The sequence below is a fragment of the Diachasma alloeum genome, unplaced genomic scaffold (genome assembly GCF_001412515.2).
Source record: "Diachasma alloeum isolate Michigan unplaced genomic scaffold, Dall2.0 Dall_scaffold_00201, whole genome shotgun sequence".
Lineage (NCBI taxonomy): Eukaryota > Metazoa > Arthropoda > Insecta > Hymenoptera > Braconidae > Diachasma > Diachasma alloeum.
Genome location: NW_021680366.1, coordinates 317,817 through 338,090, shown reverse-complemented (window position 1 = coordinate 338,090; position 20,274 = coordinate 317,817). Strand labels below are relative to the sequence as shown.

The following is a 20,274-nucleotide window of genomic DNA, read 5'->3' as shown; positions in this document are numbered from 1 at the left end:
TCCTCGCCAATCACCTTCGATGACTCAAACAGCAACTTCGACGACAACTTCGATGACGTCTTGTTCAGGGTGACAACAACAGACTCTCCCTTCGAAAAATTCAGTGACACCTTCAGCTTGACATTCGACTCGGAAGCCCCAGATCAATTCGCCTTCGATGATTACCTAGATCGGAGTAAAAGACGAGAAACATCAAGGTCATTCTCCTTCGAAGAAGATTTAACCAATGCTCTCCCCCTCAGAACCCCTCCCAAAGTTCGTTTCATCATCGAACCCGCGGACCCTCCAGAGGTACCAACGCAGGAAGAAGAGGACCTCGAGATCCTGAACATTGTAAACAACTCTGAATCATTCCTGGGAGTTGAGTCGGAGGATTGGTGGGTGTCTGGTCGTCGTTCTCCATTAAAGATCGAGGAGATAATAGACTCTCCTTCCAGGAAAAATGATCCTCATGATGACGAGATGACATCAGAAACTGGGAAGTCGACCGAAGATCCATCAATTGATGCATTAATCGATCCACCAATTGATCAATCAATCTATCATCCTACGTCTCACGAAATAATCGAATCAGCATCACCACCTGATCCTATAAAACCTGATGAGCTCAACGAATCGATTCCAAACCCCATCCCATCCCCTCAGAATCTGGATCAAGTGTCGCATCTCCTCAGAAATTCATTCCTCGATAAGATGCTGAGTGAGGAGAGTTACCCCGGTAGCATTGACGATGACACAACGTGTTCGATAATCGCTACTCATCCAAAGTCAAAAGCCAGTGATTTAGAATTGTCTGATGAATGCATCGGTGCACTCGTTAAAATCGATAAGACCGAGAATGTTGGTGAAAGTATCGCGGGCAACGAGCCAACATTGAGGCTGAAAAATCCACTGGTGATGGGTAAGAATGCTGGAACGATCAAGTGTGAGGTGATGAATGAGCTTCTCAGTAATTTTCATTCTATCAAATTAAAAACGGTTAAGGCTGTCGACAGAGCAGATAGAGATCAACGAGTTGAGGGTGATGTTACGTACGATGATGTTAGAAACGGTGATGAATCACTGGTGAACAGTGCCTGTAGGGTAGATAAAAAGACTGATGACTGTAGTTTAGTGTCTAACGTTAATTGCCAAAATGATGGAAATGATATTAGTCATATTGAGGGTAACAATGTAACTATTGATGATAAATTTAATGATAAGTGTGCCATAGATAGATCTAATGGAGTTTATGTTAACGACAATAATGATGACATGACAGATGTAGATTTAAGGAGTCGGGAGGATTTCATGGATGGAATAACTCCGGGGAGGGTTAGGAGCTTTGTCAGGAATTATGAGATTAGTGTTAATGTGACCAGTGATTATTCTAAATGTCGGGATTGTGATGGGGTTGGGGGAATGAATTGGGAGGGGGTTGGGGGGAGGGGCAATTCACCGAGGTTTAGGGTTGGGGGGAGCAGTGAGGAGATGGGCTGTACTGTTATTTTGAGGAAGGAGATTGGTGAACAATTGGGGAGTGATGTGGGGGTGAGGAGTGGGAGAAAGAAGAAGTCTGTCAAGTTTGATGGGGGGCACACGGTGATCCAGGGGGGCGGAGGCGTGAAGGTCAAGAGGAGGGCGCCTGGCAGACCTGGGGGGAGTGACGGGGGTGGAGGGGGGATTGTTGATGTTTATGAGGAGGTGAAGAGGAAGGAGAGCTTCGGGGAACGGAATGAGGACTGCAAGAAGGGGAAAAAGGTTTGTTTTTTTTTGTTATTTTATTGTTGCCGCTGAAACCGTGTGATAATATTGAGAGTTTTTAATGGAGTTTATGAGAACATTGTTAGGAATATTGTTTATAGTTGATTTATCATAATGATTGGCTCCAGGAGAGAATTTCAAGAGAATTTGTTTAAGAACTGAAGACATTTTTCGGAGAAAAATTGTTTTATAACTTTTTCGAAGTCATTGTCGAGTTGATTTTGGAAGAAAGGATGACTGACAGTTTTAAATACTTTTTTCATTATGCCATGAGGGAATACTAAGTTTATAGAAATATATCAGAGACCTTCCTTCACAACCTATGGAATTGGTTCCTTTTCTTTGTTCGAGAGATATTTGCAAAATAATTTGTAAAAGAAAAATTGCGGATTGTTTTGATGATGTTTATGATAATGAGAAATTTCTCATCGGGTTTCAAAATCTCTAGTTAATTGACAGTCTTGAGGAGTGTTTAACAGAGAAAATGTCAAGAGGAACTCATTTTTTAGATGATTTCACAAAGGAGAATGAGTTTTGAACGCTTATGTTTCACAAAGATCTACAAAACTACTAAGTTTATGAGGATGTATTCTAAACACATCAGAGAATCTCTTTCGATAATTTATGAAATTCTTCTCAAAAAAGGTATTGAAAAAATTGTCTTTCAACATTTTGAAACTCTCTAAAACTTTTTAAGCTTGTAATCTTGAAACTGATCAATTTTTTCGTGAAAAAGGTCTTCTCATAACTTATTTAAGACTCATCGATATTATCGCAGACTCATCGACAATCGATAAGATGATTTGATAAAGAAGAATGAGTTCGAAAGTTCCCAAAGGTCATTTTCGTCATGAAGATTTATAAAACTCTTCACAAAGGAAGCATTTTCGAAAATTTCTTAAATCCCTTCGTCCCATAAATCTTTCTAAAATAATTTGTCGGAAATTTTTTTAATAATTCTCTCCCTTCGGTCATCTATCCTTATTTAAAAGCCGCACACATGCCATGACGTAATTCCTCGGAAACCTGTCGCATCATTTGTCTATTCTCACGTCATAGAGGTGCGCGAGAGCTCAGCCTTTTAAAGTAGAATATCCAAACTCCACGTGAGCCGTTAAGTGTAACGTAGATAAACAAATTCGAAATCCTGAAAGAAAACGAGTAAAAAATTGCTCTTATATTGCATAGAGTATAGTTATTTTTGCTAATATAGTAAATCGCCTTCGGCTTGAACGCCAACTGCAACGCGAGTGAAAACCTCATCGCACTCGTCCTGAAATGTACTATAAAATTTATTTACGTTTATACTACTTTAAGAAATAACATTTGTCCCTCTTTCCTCTGTTTCAGGAGTCTCAAGTTCACACGAGCCCTTTGAAATCGACACCAGGTACATCAACGTCTAAAATCACTCCGCCTCCCTTCCTCAAGCCCCCCTACGTATTTTACCTTAAAGTGTAGTTATCATGCACACTAGGCTCATTTCGTAAACCCCGTGTTTTTCAGAATTCAACCCCTACCCAACAAAATGAGAACAATTGTTACTTAGAGACGAATCCAGACACGGACTAAGGACATAAATATCATTATCTACCTCTGTTATGATTTTCCCTTCGAGAAAACTGCTCTCTGAGACATTAGTTTTAGTTATCGATTGATATAAAAGCAAACGTGGGCACGATAGTTATTGGACAAGATACTTAGTACTCCATAAACTACATAAAGATGTAATTAAAGGTGGATGACTGGTGGTGCATAACTCGAAAGGTCCTGAAGGAACAGAGGTAACTCAACAAAATCGTCGAAATTATTTCGATATTATTGATAAAAGTTACATATTTCCATTAAAGTATCACTTGACCGCTTCTTCGGTTAATTTTAATGCGTTCAACTCCTAGATGAGATTCAAATAACTAAAAATATCTGTATAAAATCTCAACTCATAATCTAAAGTACAAGCCCTGCTTTCAACACGAACATTTTTCCATTCAAAAAACATTGAAATTTCAACATTTCCACAAATTACTTTTTTTTTCTTTTTTTTAAAGGCTTTAAAAATATCAAATTAGATCGAATATTTTGGATATTGAGTTGAGAATAATTCCTTTAATTGGGCACCTGATTTGAGAAAATTCTTTATCGAGATAAAGAATTCTCTAAAATTCTTCTTTTCTAAAATCACAAAATTAACTTAATTTTTTAAAAAATATGTTTTTTTGTTAGTTATTTGTAACTCATTTGGGGGTTGAACGCATTAAAATTGGCGAAGGAGGTGGATAAGTGGCACCTTAACTTCCATTCGTACTATTGTGAAATTCATATCAACCTTGTGAATTATTTTCACCTCAAAATGTATTATTTATGAAGTTCATGGTGAAGTCTTGACTAAATGCTAATAGCCTTGTTTTTCGCGTGTCTATTTGGAGACTCAACCGGGCGTTTTTTTTAACTCAATCATTTTGACGTGTTCCTGAGGTTTAAAGTCCATCGGCAAAATATGTTATGTGTTTCTGGTCGAGTTTTGAGGATTCATATATTTATATACCTTCTAACGTATGATATATTTATGATATCCACAATATCGAAGAGAAAAACAAATATTTTTCAAGACTGCGTATTCATCTAGCAGACAGTCGAAATTTTTTTCTACTTTGAATCAATTCAAAAAAATTTGCTTCTGTCTGAAATAAACAAGCGATGGAACACGTCTTTATATTTACTAAAGTGTTTTATGTTTCCAAGATTCAAATCTTCTTTTAGAAACCTGAGAAGTGAAAAAAACTACCGAAATACGACGAAAATTTAGCGTCATAAATTCTCAGCCAAAAGGGGACGAAAAAACAGGCGAAGTAGCGTAAAAAATTGTTCTTTTTACAGGAACCAGATGAAATTAGTAGAGGGTGATCTGAAGAGGATAAATAATTTTAAGGAATATTTGAAAATACAAGATGGGGGCGCCGCCATTTTTTTTAAAACCTCTTCTGACAAAAGGCGCAAGATGGCGGCACCCACATTTACTATCTCTTCGTAATTTTTGAATGTTGATTGAAATTATTTGTCCTCTTCAGATCACTTTCGATTCGTTCCATCCAGCCCCTTTACAAATAACCATTTCTTAAGGGGTTACACTACTGAAATTTGAAAGTCCTGAAATAACAAAATGACCTTTGTGAGATTTTTCTCACATGTGTAGTCCCTAAAAAAATATATTTTGACCCATCTACACCCGTCCACTATGGCGGCGAATTAAAAAAAAATAAAAACGATTTTGCCCTTTGAAAGTCTACAAAGTGAGGAAAAGTATTCCGATTGTCTTGAAATCGATACACAATGTTCAGAACACTGGAATAAACAAAGCTATAGATGGAAATTCGAATCGGATGATTTTTAGATTTTAATCTAAAAATTTCTGATTTTAATCACCCGGAAATCGAAAAAATAACGAAATACGAAAAATTCGAGTTAGTCAACTTGCTTTGATCCGATTAACCTTCAAAGGGCAAAATCGGGTTATTCCGTTTTTTTAAATGCCCTGCCAGATTGAGTGGGCGTAGCTGGGTCAAAATATATTTTTTTAGTGACTACATATGTGAGAAAAATCTCACAGAGGCCATTTTTTTATTGTAAAACTTTCAAATCTCAATAGTGTCTCCCTTAAGTTATATTTCTGATTCTTCCCTCCCCTTTTTCATTCGTTAATGCCTCTTAGACTTCGTACTACGTTTGTATCAGAAAAACTCGAAGCTTCATTCAATGATTTCTTTGAATTCTCGCTTCAATGAATCACCTATGTTTCTACCAAGCATTGATATAGATTTCTCAATAGGGACCTTACATGAAGCACAATTCTTTCTAATTCCCCGATTCACACATTCCTCGTAACATATGGACAACTAAACGGCTAAAACTATGGAGAACTATTGCTCGATGTCTTGTGATAATTAATTGAAAATCAATCGTTTTCGAGATCAATTTTTCGGTTATGACGTCACAAAGACGGTCAGGTAACGTTTCATTGGCCGAAAAAGAAGAGAGTGGGGCCTTATCGTCCTCTATTGGCCGAGGCGCACCTCAGAATTGAGTTAAGTCTGCTCAAGCTATTCTGTCATTAGTTCAGCGCTCGACCGTCTGTGTAACGTCATTAGCAATTTCAAAGCGTTTGAAATCTTCAACTTTTAACAATTAATTATTAATTAACGAGCAATATTTCAAACGTTTGTGAATGAAAAGTGAATTATTCAAGTCCCAAACTTGAGAAATTGAAAAAAAATTCATGCAAATTTCCTATTGAGGGCGTAACAGAATGCCGCCAATTTTCCAAATTTTTGAAACAATTTCCCGCCGAAAGTTATGGATATTTTTACATAGCAAAGCACATTAATCTCCTGGAGGTGATGATGAAGATCAATGTGCCTCAAGTTCGAAAAATATCAATAAATTTAAAGAGTATAAACTCTTGGGCCTAAAACTAAACTTTGAAGGCTGTTCTTGCGTCGAATAATAGGATAAAGCATTCACTTTATCCTTCCGACGAATATTTACTGTCTTCTAGATGAAAAAGAAAAATTATACCGTTATTGAGGAGCGTTGGAAGAGCACAATAGTTGAAATGGAAAGTTAGAGAAACTTTAGATTCATCCTAAAGAGCGAGATGAATGGTATTTTGTTGAGTATTTGTTACATTGGGACCCATGGATACAGTAATTTAGCAGATGTATATCACCGTTTCCAGTAGATAGTTGGAAAAAAAGATTTCTCTTTATTTACCCCCCTCTATTGCAATGAAGCCTTCGAACGTGCAATTTTTATATGACGTAAGAGCAGAGTGTTATTGTATCGATTCCATATATTATATAAAAATCATTGTTTATGGAGAATTAGGCAGAATGTAATCGTTCTATGTTCCAATGTGAAATGGAAAATGTTTAAAACGAGGTGATAAGTATTATTACATGATAGATGAGGTAACCATGGAGTGGTAAACATTGAAAATGGCAATTTTATATTATACAAAAATTAGATAGGATAATTGAATAATGATTATCAATTGACGCTATGAGGACTAATGCTTGAATTGAGTTCCTGCGAGTTAGATTATTTCTAGGACGAATTGTATATCGAATGATGTTACAATAATTACGTATGTTGCTGGACAAAAATAAGAATTTGTTATTCACTGTTGTAAGCTGATCAACTCTTGTTTCTTCATTCATTTTTTTTCTTCCTCATTTATTGATTCAGAATATGAGGATGCGGGAGATGTTGCTGTACATTTATAATTGATTGAATTTCATCTGCTGAATAAATTATGGTTTTATATGCTACCGTAAACAAGTGGTTTTTAATGTTTTTTTGGAAGGGGGGGGGGGAATATTTGTAATGAATATATGATAAACTTCGGCTGTGATTAATCGAATGAGAGTCATGATGGTTACGGGTGAGAACGTTCATAATATTTATAAGTGTCGTAAGAATTAAATAAGGGTCAAATATCATGAACATGTTTATCTCATGATGTTTAACTTGCATTTGCCTCTGTAATTCCCATCTGGCCCTTATGACCCTTCTAAACATTATAAACCCGTGGAAACACCATAAACATCATTTCTGCAAACATCAAAATTAATTTTGTAGTTTATAAATGATAAAATCACGTTTAAATTCCTGAGTTACAATTATATTTGTTCTAAATCGATCAGTTTTTGAGATATTCCCGAAATAATATGCATTAAATTCGTCATATTCATCGCCTCTTCTGCCAATTTAATACAGATTTTCTTACATTGATACAGAATTGATAAATCGGTTTCCAAGATGTGTAAAAAGTAAGTGGCTCGTTATCGATGGTGGAGATTTAATCAGGTGATTTTGGCGTTTTTAGAGGGAATATTCGTAACAATTATTTAGTCATCTTTAGCTGCGATCGAGGGAATATGGATCATCAGGTTCATGATGGTCTCAAGGGTCAGAAGGTTCACAAAATTTATAATTGTCGTAAAAATTGAATGAGGATTCATCGCCTTAGGCACACCGTGCGGAAAATAACCGCTTTACGCACACTAAACCGTTTTGAAAAGGGCACTTTTTAGGGAAGTGCCATAAAAATAAATTTTGTTCAACAACAGATGAGGCAATCAATCTCATGATCAGACTTGGTGAAAATGGCATTGGGAAGAATATTTCAAATCACATCTGGATTCATTGAAACAATTATTTTTCATCACGCTGTGACGAAAAGTGAACTTTTCGGCACGCTCCACGTGCCTAAAAGTCCAATTTCCGCCACATTGTGACGGAAAATATTGTTCGTAACTCGGGAAAAAATGTTTTTTGCACTCGTTACGAAATATACTATTTTCAGTTATCGTCGAAAAACGATTGATCATATACACACACATTCTTTATACATACAGCAGACATGGTCTAAAATAGTATATTACGCAACAAATGCGTAATGGGTTGTTTGGCTCGTGGGAAGTTGTAAAATGAGCCGAAGGCGAGTTTTACAATCCCACGAGTCAAAAAACACCATTACGCACGAGTTTCGTATACTATTTTATGTCATAGGGCCCAGAATCCCGTGATTCTGGGCACCTATGACATAAAAATCATATTCAAACTCCTGAATCCAAAATTAATCATCCTGATACAGAAAATCAGAAATTTCGAATTTCACAAAGACAATGCTTTCATTCGGAAGCAAACATCGTTAAAATTAATCAGTTGAAATTGCATTCGTTATAAATCGATCAGTTTTTTTAAATATTCTCGAAATAATGTGGATTCAATATTCATATTCATCTCCTCTTCTGCCAATTTAATACCGATATTTTTTTACATTGAATATAATTGAGGAGTGGGTTTCCATGATGTGTAAAAACTAAGTGGTTCATTATCGGTGATGGAGTTAAGGTCAATTATAAATTAACAAGATTGGATGACATTAATGAAGGTAGCTCGATCGACGTAATTAGGGGGTTTGCGGGGGCATCTAATTGGATCAAGTTTCTTCTGAATCAACGACCTTGTGACGCTGTATTTCAATTCGAATGCGTACGTGTTTACTTGGCACGAGTTCCCGATGATTTTCAAGAGCATTCAGACGTCGAAGACACTAATTTACAGAAATAAATACACTAAATCCCGTGGGTTTTGCTGAGAGATTGGAAATAAAAATCTTTAAAAAACAGAAATTTCAAAATTCTACAAAGTCTACATTTATCATCGAAATTAGCCCGAAACAAACACAAAAAAAAGACAAATTCGAACCCAAAAATTTAAAAAATGATTAAAAACTGTGCGAAAAAATTTGCACCCAATTAAGCATTTAAATCTCCTTTTTCTTCTCTCCTCAAGATATGGGACACTCCGATGTGTAATGCATCCCACATGCCGGAATACCTCAGTCCTCCCCCCGCCCCCAAAAATCTATTTTGGTCCACGGTATGATGTCACCCAGGGTCCGCAGACGGACGCCGCCGACGAGTCTCTCTCCCGACGCTCCCCACAATCACTGACAGTTGAGCTTTTCCCCCCCGAACAATACGACCAGCACAACAATTCCCCTTAAATCCCAAAAATTTCAAACTCGTCTCAAGCATCTTGAATCATATTCCCCATTCTTCGGAAGCCCCTTAGCATCTCAGTAAAAAATCCGGGTCTCGCATACCACTGAAAATTCTCAACCGTTTGTCCAATGTTGCCCCCTCTGCCCCTCAACATTCTTCATGAAATTCTGCCAAGTTTACAATCCCCAGTTTACGTAAACTCGACAAGTCAGTCCTAAAGTGCTACGTTCCGAGTGCAAGTGTACGCCCAACAAGACAATAAAAGTGATAAAGACGGTGGGAAAATTTTTTTTTTTTTGGGAAGATCCTTCTAATGAATTATAGTGAGATTGTAAATGGTGAAATTAATATCTAAAAGCGTTAAAGGCATGTCGGAAGAGTTCGGGAACAGAAGAATTTCGGGATTCACTTCATTATTTACTTATTCATTTATTATTCATTATCGGCAACTGGCGATACTGAACGTACGCTGAGACGTAGCCCTGTGACAGTGAATGTACGTATGGAAAAATTTGATAGAAAAAACGGCCCTTTCAAGTAATTCTACCGGAGTTCTGTTGAAATTCAAGTAAATAATTCTATTATTATGTTTATTTTTTTTTTAGTTTGACTCTTCGTTTTATGGACCCATAGTTGTTTTAAATTTATTGTATGGATAATGGAACGAAAGTTCTTTTGTATCTAGGGAATCGGAATGAAAACATACTAATACTATCATTTCCATTAGTTCTTCGCGCCAATTCTATTGCAGATTATGCGACTTTACTGTAGTATATTTCGTAACGAGTGCAAAAAAGTGTTTTTTGGCGAATGGGAGGTTTATATCACGAGCCGAAGGCGAGTGATATAATCCCACGAGCTAAAAAACATTTTTTCACGAGTTACGAACAATATTTTTCATCACAATGTGGCGGAAATTGGACTTTTAGGCACGCGGAGCGTGCCGAAAAGTTCACTTTTTGCCACAGCGTGATGAAATGTAATTTTTCGATAGGATTTTAGCAAAATGCATATTGAAAAGTGGTAAAAGCATGTCAGATATGTTTGAAAACAAAAGGATTTCGGCATTTTCTTCATTGTTTAGGTACTTATTTATTATTAATTATTAGTAATTGTTTTTCCGGCCCTTTCAAGAAATTTTATCGGAGCTCTGTTGAAATTCTATTAAATAATTCTATTATTATTTTTGTTGTTGTTTAGTTTGACTCTTTGTTTTATGGACCCATAGTTTTTAAAAATTTATTGTATGGATAAACGAACGAAAAGTCTTTTGTATCTAGGGAATCGGAATAAAAACATACTAATACTATTAATTCCATCGGTTCTTCGCGCCAATTCTATTGCAGAGTATGCAACTTTACTGTGACATTTTTTAGTAAATTTTCGGTAAAATGAATATCCAAAAGCGTTAAAGGCATGTCGGGTCTGTTTGAAAGCAGAAGGATTTGGGCCTTTACTTCATTGTTTAGGTACTTATTTATTATTCATTATTGGCATTTTTTTTTTCGTTCCTACCAAGAAATTTCATCGTAGTTCTGTTGAAACTCTATTAAATAAATATTTCTTTTATCGTTTTTATTCTTTTTATCTTTATCTTCTTTTACGTTAACTCTTCGTTTTATGAACTCGTAGTTTTTTTCATTTTCTGTATAATGGAACGAAAGTCCTTTTATGTCAGGGGATTCGGAATGAAAGCATACTACTACTAATTCCATTGTTGTTTGCGCCAACTCTACTGCAGATTACACAACTTTATTGTGTAATTTTTTAAATAGATTTTTGGTAAAATTAATACCCAAAAGCGTTAAAGACACGTCAGGTCTGTTTGAAAACCGAAGGATTTCGGAATTTACTTCATCGCTTACTTATTAATTTATTATTCATCATTGGTAACTAAAAAAATTCTAAGAGAATTAGAATTTAGAGAGAAAAAATTTCCGCTTCACCCAGCCGGGAATCGAAACTGTTCTTCAAAGACGTAGCCCTACGAGACTCAGTGCACGTATGAGCAAATTTAATATAAAAACATGATGAAATACTATTAAATAATTCCAAATAATATATTATTTTGTACTCTTATAAGAGTAGACGAAGATACTAACGTAAGAATGGAAGAAGTAGTCTATCGTCAAAGAGAAATGGAGAAAAAAATAAAAAGAGAATCGTAAATCGAATTTGCAACTGTATATGTTTTTCTATAGAGGCAACTGCGAGTTAATATGAGGATTTTCCCAAGAGGACCTTATTATATCTTTCGCCATCCATTTCATTTTTCATCCTCTCAGGAGAAACCAAAAATACAAACGTAAAAGCGGAAGAAGCAGTCTTTCGTCAAAGAGAAATAGAAAAAAGAAAATCATCAATCGAATTTGCAACTATAGATATTTTTCCATAGAAACTACTTCGAGTTGGTAAAAAAAACTTGCTATTTGTCTCGCAATCTGTTTCATTTTTGTCATTCCGTCCATATGTAATGATTCACGCAGCGTCCGTTATGACAAAAATCCTCGCCTTCGGCTCAGGTAAACTCATATTCGCCAGAAAAGTTTTGTTCCACCTAATGACGAAATGCACCATTTTTATCCTCTTTTTCTTTTCTTTTTCTCTTTCTTTTTCGTAATAGAATTCAAACAGAACTCCAATAGAAATATACGACATTGCACTATGTGACATCCTAATAACTGTCGCAGTTCAAAAGAAGAGATCGATAATGTTAGATGAAAGAGATGAAAGATGAAAGAAACGACGTTCAATGAAAATAATAATAGAAAAAAGGATAATGGCAGAAGAAACCGAAGATACTAACGTCAAAATGGCAGAATCCGTCTTCCGCCAAAGAGAAAGAGAAAAAAGAGAATCGTAAATTGAATTCGCATCAGTATATATTTTTCCATAGAGGTAACTGCGAGTTAATAGAACGATTTCACAAAAAAAATTGTCATTTGTCTCGTAATCTATTTCGTTTTTCATCCCCTCTTTCTTTTCGACTTCTCTTTTTTTTCTAGTAATTGAATTCAAACAGAACTCCAGTAGAAATATATGACATTGCACTATATGACATCCTAATAATTGTCGCGATTCAAAAGAAGATATCGATGATGTTACATGAAAGAAGACGTTTAATAAAATTAATAAACGATTTAAGGATAATCGCAGGAGAAATCGACGGTATTAAAGTTAAAATGGTAGAAGCAGGGTTTTATCAAAGAGAAAGACGAAAAAGAGAACCGTAAACTGAATTTGCTACAGTATATATTTTTCCACAGAGGCAACTGCGAGTTAGTAGAAGGACTTTACAAAAATAGTATATTATATGTCAGGCGAGATGAAGTATTATCTGACGAATGTGACTTTATAATACGAGCCGACGGCGAGGATTATGATCCCATGAGTCACATAATGCTTTCAAGGCCGTATGACATACAATATTTTACGTTATTGGGCCCGAAAACCGCGATTCTAATCTCGCTTTGCTCGGACAAAAACTTGTTATGTCGCAATCTATTTCATTTTTCATCCGCTTTCTTTTCTCTTTTTAGTAATAGAATTCAAACAGAACTCCTATAGTAATACAGGGTGACGTCAACACATTGTTTACAAATTTTAGGCAGAAAATTCTAACGCTTGCTATTCAAAAATTTATTATCGTAATTTCATAATATTTATGGCATTGAATTACCGATTCTCCATTCTATATTTTCTCACAATTTCTTAACCCTAGTTGGTCACCATATGAGAACTTGCGATTTTGGTCACCTCCGCAGGGAATCGCCGCCGTGTTATTTAGGCTCGAGCGTTGCCGAATTCACTCTATACTGCCCGGGCGCGTTTAGCGAGACTTCGGCAACGTCGCACAACGGGCAATTTCATTTAACATGGGAAAAAATTGCCCGTCTGTTAGAAATAATTTTTTTTCTTCATAAATTGTGGATATAAATAATTTTGAAAAATATTATAATTTTCTAGACACTTGAATTGACGCATTCCAATTTTTTAGTATTTTTCCGCTCACACGGAGAAAAATAAATCGGTAAAAGTCTTGCGATCGCAAGGAGTTTCCCGAAGATCCCCATTTTTCATGCACGAAGAACAATGAAGCTTTTTGGAATCTTCGGGAAATTCCTTGCGATCCCAAGACTTTTACCGATTTATTTTTTTCCGTGCAGCCAGTCAATGGTAAGAAAATAAATCGACCTTCTGCGGCGTTTCCCTCCTATGGTGACCAAGCTAGGGTTAAACAACGTGCTGACATCACCCTGTATATGGCATTTCCCTATTTGACATCCTAATAATTGTCGAAGTTCAAACGAAGAGACCCATACTGTTAGATCAAAGAAAAGACGTTTAATGAAAATAATAAAAGAATAAAGGATAATATCAGAAGAAACCGAAGATACGAACGTCAAAATGGCAAAAGCAGTCTTTCGTCAAAGAGAAAGAGCAAAAGCGAATCGTAAATTGAATTCGCAACAGTATATATTTATCCATATAGAGGCAACTGCGAGTCAATAGAAGGATTTTCCCAAAAGAAACTTATTATTTCTCCCCCAATCCATTTGATTTTTTATCCTCTGATTACTGTACGTAGAACCGAGAGTTTAACCGACGATGAGACTGATTTAACATCTTTTTTCTACAAAATCCAGCGAATAACTAGTTTCACAGACTAATCCAGGGGAATAAAGAATTTGCCCGCAGTGAAGTGAATATTAAAACTCTAAAAAATAATTAAAAAATCAATCGCATGATGAATACCGAGCGCAATTTTTCGTACTTCACGGACTCACCCCCGGGCACAATAATGAGGCTGAAAATAGCTGACCACATCTACCCCCTGACAAACAGCCTCAAAGACGTATCTCACTGCGAGCCGCACATCCTGATCAATTACGAGAAATTCCCGCTGCATTCCACCCCCCGTGACCCGTTGGAACCCACCCCCGAGATGAAATTGAATCCCCAACGGAAGAGTCGCAGTTCCACGTCCCTAATTCCGGAGATGGCCCCGCGGCGCCAGAAATCTGGTATGTGCTCAGAAAAAAAGAGGAGATACTCAATCGGTGATTATCTGAGGCATCAAATCCTGGAGGACCTGAGCTCCCCGGAAATTCTCGCCAAGAGTGACGAGCAGATCGCCTTCGACAGATATCACCGGGTGCGCGCTTATTTGGATCATAATCCGAGAAGATGGACTAATTCACATCCGAGTGATGATAATGACTCGGATATACCTAGTGATAAACCGAGGCGGATCAGGAGACGGTATTCGGATAATCGGAGGAGTGCGAGGGGGAACTACCGGCCGAGGAAGGTCCGGAGTGACGCCAACATTCGGTTGAATACCTTGTCGTCATCAGACAAAGTGAGAAAGGAGAAGACGTCCTACAGGCGGACGAGGAGTGACTTGTCCCCGGGTTCAATCAATTCTGATAGAAATGGTTTCTGTCCTGATGAAAAGCGTTCTCCGACGGTTGGGAGGAGCATCTCTTGTCCTGCGAGGGAGTGGATCCCCAGGACAGCTAGGATCCACGAGAGTCTAGCTGAGAGCAGCGATGATGATGATGCTGATGGATTTGCTGAACGCGTGAGGGATCTATCCCGGGATGAGGAGGACGCGTCCACCGAAGCCGAGACGATTCTTCAGGAGAATTATCTGATTGTTGAACCCAAGCTTGAGGACATTGGGTACAACTCGATACCCAAGGGTATGGGTGGCGTCATGGCTCGTGGGTGGATGGATTTCGGGGTGAATTCCAATGTCAAGAAGTCGAATACCTTCAGGATTGTGGACGGTGGGGATGAGAATGCCGTTGACGCTGGTGATGATGATAATGGTGACGGATGGGGAATGGGGATTGTCAATGGATCTCAGGGGCCGGGGAGGGACATGGCTGGGGATTACTTCAGACGTGTTTACGATCTACTGAAGTGTCGTCAAGTTGGGAGACGGAGTGAGGATAAAAGTTGTGATCCCTGGAGATCTGGGGAGTCCTCGTCCTCGGACATCGTTGAGGTGAGGGGAAGGAGGCGGCGGAGACGGAAGAGGCGAGATTGGGGGAGAGGTGAGGATTAGAGTTTTGTTTTTTTATTAGGGGAGGGGGTTGTTTGTTGATGTGAATGTGAGGATCGTCATGAGGGTGATTGCGAGGATGAGATTCAAGCGATTATTTGGGATTAACCCCGAACAGACGGGACCCTTTTGTTTCCAAGCGTGCTTATGCTCGATACAGCTAGACAACGATGAGTTCTAATCAACGGAAAATTATGAAACCGATACGTAATTGAAGCTACAGTATTCCTTTTCCCGTTGTTATTTGTTTGGTTGAGTTGCTTTTCATAGTTTTGGAAATATCCAATTATGAAGCGAGTCGTTCACATTTTCATGGATCGATACATGGTATCAACCCCGTGCGTAGGGGGTTACGGTATATTCCTAGAAAACAGGTTTTTCTTACGATTGTCTCCATGTTTTTCATAGATAATGTTGATAATATTTCTTAGCTATTGCAAAAAAATCCAACTACATGTTAAAAATTTTTGTCCGAAATTTACGGTACACTTTTCGGAAATTTTTATCGAATTAAATTACTACTGAAATTTCGTGGAATTTCGTCATTGAAAATTCAGAATTTTGTGGAAAAATTAAAGAGAACTGGAAATTTCAGTTCAAGTTTTCTCTGAAAATAAATAGAAAGCCAGAAAATTCCGGTAAATATATTCTGAATTTTCAGGACAGTAGCACTGAATGCGATTTAGAGGGATTGTTTTTCCCAACCGGATTTCAACCAATCAGAGCGCAGTATTTGAGGGTACCCGACAGTTTTATTTCAGATATTTCCTCCTAGCTTTTGAATATTTCGCAATAGTTCTTCATTTTTTTACGATAGAATCTTATATTTGACAGTCTATGGAAATGGGGTTATTCTATTAACATAATTTGTTCAAATCTTCCCAAATTTACCTCCTGATGTTGGGCACTGCACTCTACTTGGCCAAAATCCGATTAGGAAACATCATTCGACAAATACCTCTCGAGATTCAAAATTAATCGAGGATTTCCCTCAAGCTCCTCTGGAAACAAACCATCGTGCCAAGTTTTGCAGAAAAATCCCTCGCACTAGCGCTTGGGATTTTTTAACCTGCAAAACTTGACACCCTCATTTGTTTGCAACGAAGATATCGGGAAATACCCGATAATTTTGATGCTCGTGCGGTATTACTACTGATTATTCTTGGTAATCGGATCTGGTCTTCCCTGAGCCAATCAGAGTTCAGTATTCAATAACATGAAGTACTTCCCCATTAAAATTACAGCGGTTATTTACCCCTAGCTTTTGATAATTTCCCTGTAGCTTTTGATAACTTCCCTCTAGCTCTGCAATTGTTTCTCTAACCAAATAACTGTCAAATATTATCCTGTGGAGTGAAAGAAAGTCATGAAGAAAGTCAAAATGAGTCGGTTTGGGAAGGATCCGATTACCAAAAATAATCCGTCGAATACCACTCGACCTTCAAAATTAATCGGACATTTCCCTCATGTTTTCCTCCGTATCAACGATCGGGATAAGTTTTGCACAAAAATTTTAATCTGCAAAACTTCTCCCTCTCGTTGCTGCGCAACAAAACAATCGGGAAATATCCGATAATTTTGCAGGTCTCGTGGTATTACTACTGATAAAAATAATGAAAGTTCACATTTTACTGACAATTCAATGTAATTTGGCACTGAATATTCATGTTAGATTGGAAATTCAAATTAATTAAGAAATTCTCGTCTTTATGCTACTTAAAATTTTGGAATTTTACTGAATTGTCAGTGAAACCTGAAATTTCATGATTTTTTCCCCTAAATCGCATTCAGTTTCACTGCCCTGAAAATTTGTAGTCAACTATCCATGAAATTTAATTTATTTTCTAACAGTGTAGCTGTGTTACACAGTTTATGAATCCCCCTGAACTCGATTTTGTCATCTCATGAGAAAACGGTTGTTAGGATATTCTTAAAAAATGAATCCGTGGTAGATTGAAAAATCCCGAATCCGGTGAATTTTTTGTAAAATTTTATTGTAGGGTAGAGTGGGGTAAAACGGCCCCTTTTGATTTTTTCAAAAATGTTAACGGCTCATTCAATTTTAAATTAAATGGAATAATTTTTTTCCATGGAAACTATACTTCTTCCCCTTTAGAATGAGCCTAGATTGATCTCAATTAATGGATTTGTTTCTGAGTTATAAGTATCACAAAAAACGTCAAAAGGCCGTTTTTTAGGGGGTGTTTGTTGATGTGAATGCAAGGATGATTATGAGGATGACGATGATGAAATTCCATGGGTTATGTGAAGTTAAAGATCTGTCAGGTTATTACAGTTAATAATTTTCAAGTGTTTGTTATTATTAAAGTGATTAGTGTAGGTTTGGGGAAAGTGGGCCGCGCGGAAAGACGGCTGATACAGGCAAGGGTCATAAGAGTTTTAAGGTCATAAAGGCCAAACTACCCTTCAATTGAGAATTTGAATAGCCCCTCGATGAAATCATCCGTAGCAGTTCCTAAAAAATGTCTTCAATCGCTGAAAAATTCACAGGAAAATTGAATGCTCAATTGATTGAGATGGAGACTCGTCCGTTCGACGCCTAAAACTTTAAACAAGAGTCATCAATCAATGTTGTCATCTTCAAAAAATATCCACCAACTTTTACTCAGCATTAAAGTTATGAATATTCCCCACTTGGTTTTAATACCAAACTTTCGCACCCTCGACTTCACCTGATATTTATGGGCAACATAAAACTTTTCAACGCATTTTAAGAATATTAAAACGTTCCTAGGGTGAATAAGGAAAATTTCGGTTTTATGAGGATGAAGTGGTGTTGCCAGAGTGTTGTGAAGCCGAGGGGAAAGAGTTCAAAGGATTGGAGTTCAATATTGGGGGAATTATTCTAGATGGAAAGTTTTTAACTGGTTTGTTATGAGTACACGTGTATTTTATGCAAGAGGATTGTTGGGATTGCAGCTGGGGTTGGGCGCTCGGCCAAACAGATTAATGTTACTGGGAGACCTAACACGACATCAGTGGAAGCATTCTTGATCACGCAACTGGGCTGAATCACGTGCCAGAGTCAGACAGTCGCGAATGATTGGTTTTTATCGGGCTTTTGTTTGTTTTTGAATTTGGGAATTTTTCGGGGAATCTCTCCATTCAACATTATTCTTGAGATTTTAGATTCAAATTTTATTCACGGAGAGAAATGTTCAGTAAAAAATACAGAACTCACAATTCACTCACCGATTACGAAATCGACTCAGAAAATTTAAGTGACGTATCGTAATTTTTCGCAGGAGATTCAGATAAAAATTACAGAACGCTCCGGAAAAAATTCCGTGACAGTTCCGTCAAATTGAATAAGAAATTTGAATAAGAATTACGGAAAAGATACGTAATTTTTATTGATTATTTCTCTCCGTGTTGGGAATCAAATTGTTCATGAAATGCTCCACACGGAGAGAAATATTCGGTAAAAATTACGGAACAATTCATGTAATCCGCAATGGGGAATTATTTTCCGGAAATTTTTATAGGAATGGAAGAGAAGAAATTGAAACGTTCAGTGAATTTTCAGGTTCCTCACCGAACAGAGTACGAAATTCTCCCGTAATTTTTCCCGAAGAAGTAAAATCTTACAGAAATTTGCCGACTTATTATCTTATTATTGCCTCCAAAATCAAAAATTCTTCAACGTTCAACAGTTTTTATGGAGCTGGTGAGTTATTTATTTATACGTGCCGTTCCGTAAAATTTCTCAATCGTTAGGGAAAAATTACGGAACGACTTGTTGTCCCCACAGCGGTGAGTCATCAGACGGGGGGTTAATTTTTACGGAACAAATTCACACTTTTTATTGAATTTTACTTCGCTCGCGGATTACGCTTCGAAACGTAATTTTTACGTTTTATTCTGGTAATTTTTATTGAGTTTTTCTTTCCCTGCGTTAATGCCCGGAATTGAAAGTCGAAAAATCGACTGAATTGAATTGAATTTTGAACAGATTGGGAATTTGAAACAATAATTTTATGAATTTTAATCACGTCTCTATATAATAAAATAATGTCTCTACATAATAAACAAATGAGGAGGTTTAGGAATTCAGGAGATGCCTCTGATTCTTGCCCTTACTGTGACCCTGATGATGCCATTGAGAATGAATCATCGCTATCTCTCCAATATGTTCATAGGGGGTCATATGGGGGAAATACAGAGGACAAATTCTTTTTTTTAAATATTTTTTTGACCGCTCATGTATTTCATGATTAAGATAATTTAGACTTTGAAAAATTCTTCTTGAACTTCAACTATCCTAAAATTGCTGAAGACTGCTTAAGTTACTTTTGACCATCAACAATCATGACATAAGGGACAAAATCTATGGGGGTCAAATCCTTAATAAGATAATAATATGAGTATACCTCATACTATTCTATCTAAATAAATGGAATAATGGATGATTGAGGCTCACGACTAAAGACGTTGGTTGAAGTCTTTTGCAAATAATGAAAACTTCAATTTTCTAAGGGAGGTAAATCATTCAATCAATTTTTTTTCTATGCAATACGGACACCTAAACATACCCAAAAAGATTGGAGAGGAGGGGGGGGAGCGAGCGAAGTGAGCGAGGAGGGGCGAAGCTCCCCCGGTGTTGGCGAGTGAAACGAGCAGGGGGCGAAGTCCTCTAGTTTTCAATAATTTCGCAATCAAGGAGGAATAATTTTTGGCTCCACAGGACTAATTTTTCAACTCAATGCAACTTAATTTTTTTCCTTCACGTGAACTATTAAATTTTAAGCATTTATTTTGTTTCTGTACTTTTTGCAATAATTTGTCTTCAATTTTTCATTTCCTTTACATCCCGAGAAATGTTTTATTTGTATTAAATTTACTTCATTTGATCCCGAAGCACAATTTATTCAG

At 36.9% G+C, this 20,274-nt stretch overlaps 1 protein-coding gene and 1 long non-coding RNA gene across 2 annotated transcripts in view; both read left to right on the top strand.

The window, feature by feature from the left end:
- Positions 1-1,660: 1,660 nt before the first annotated feature.
- On the top strand, positions 1,661-6,933 carry LOC107035877. Its single transcript, XR_001460766.2, has 2 exons — positions 1,661-1,740; positions 3,094-6,933. It is a non-coding gene; the product is annotated as an uncharacterized LOC107035877 (long non-coding RNA).
- A 2,357-nt stretch (positions 6,934-9,290) lies between these two features.
- The window catches only part of LOC107035897, a 116,830-nt gene continuing 105,846 nt past the window's right edge, over positions 9,291-20,274 (top strand). Inside the window, exons 1-2 of the mRNA XM_015253530.1 lie at positions 9,291-9,587; positions 13,900-15,373. Coding sequence (XP_015109016.1) covers positions 14,056-15,373 — 1,318 coding nt within the window. The 5' untranslated portion in view covers positions 9,291-9,587; positions 13,900-14,055. The remainder of the gene's footprint in view (positions 9,588-13,899; positions 15,374-20,274) is intronic.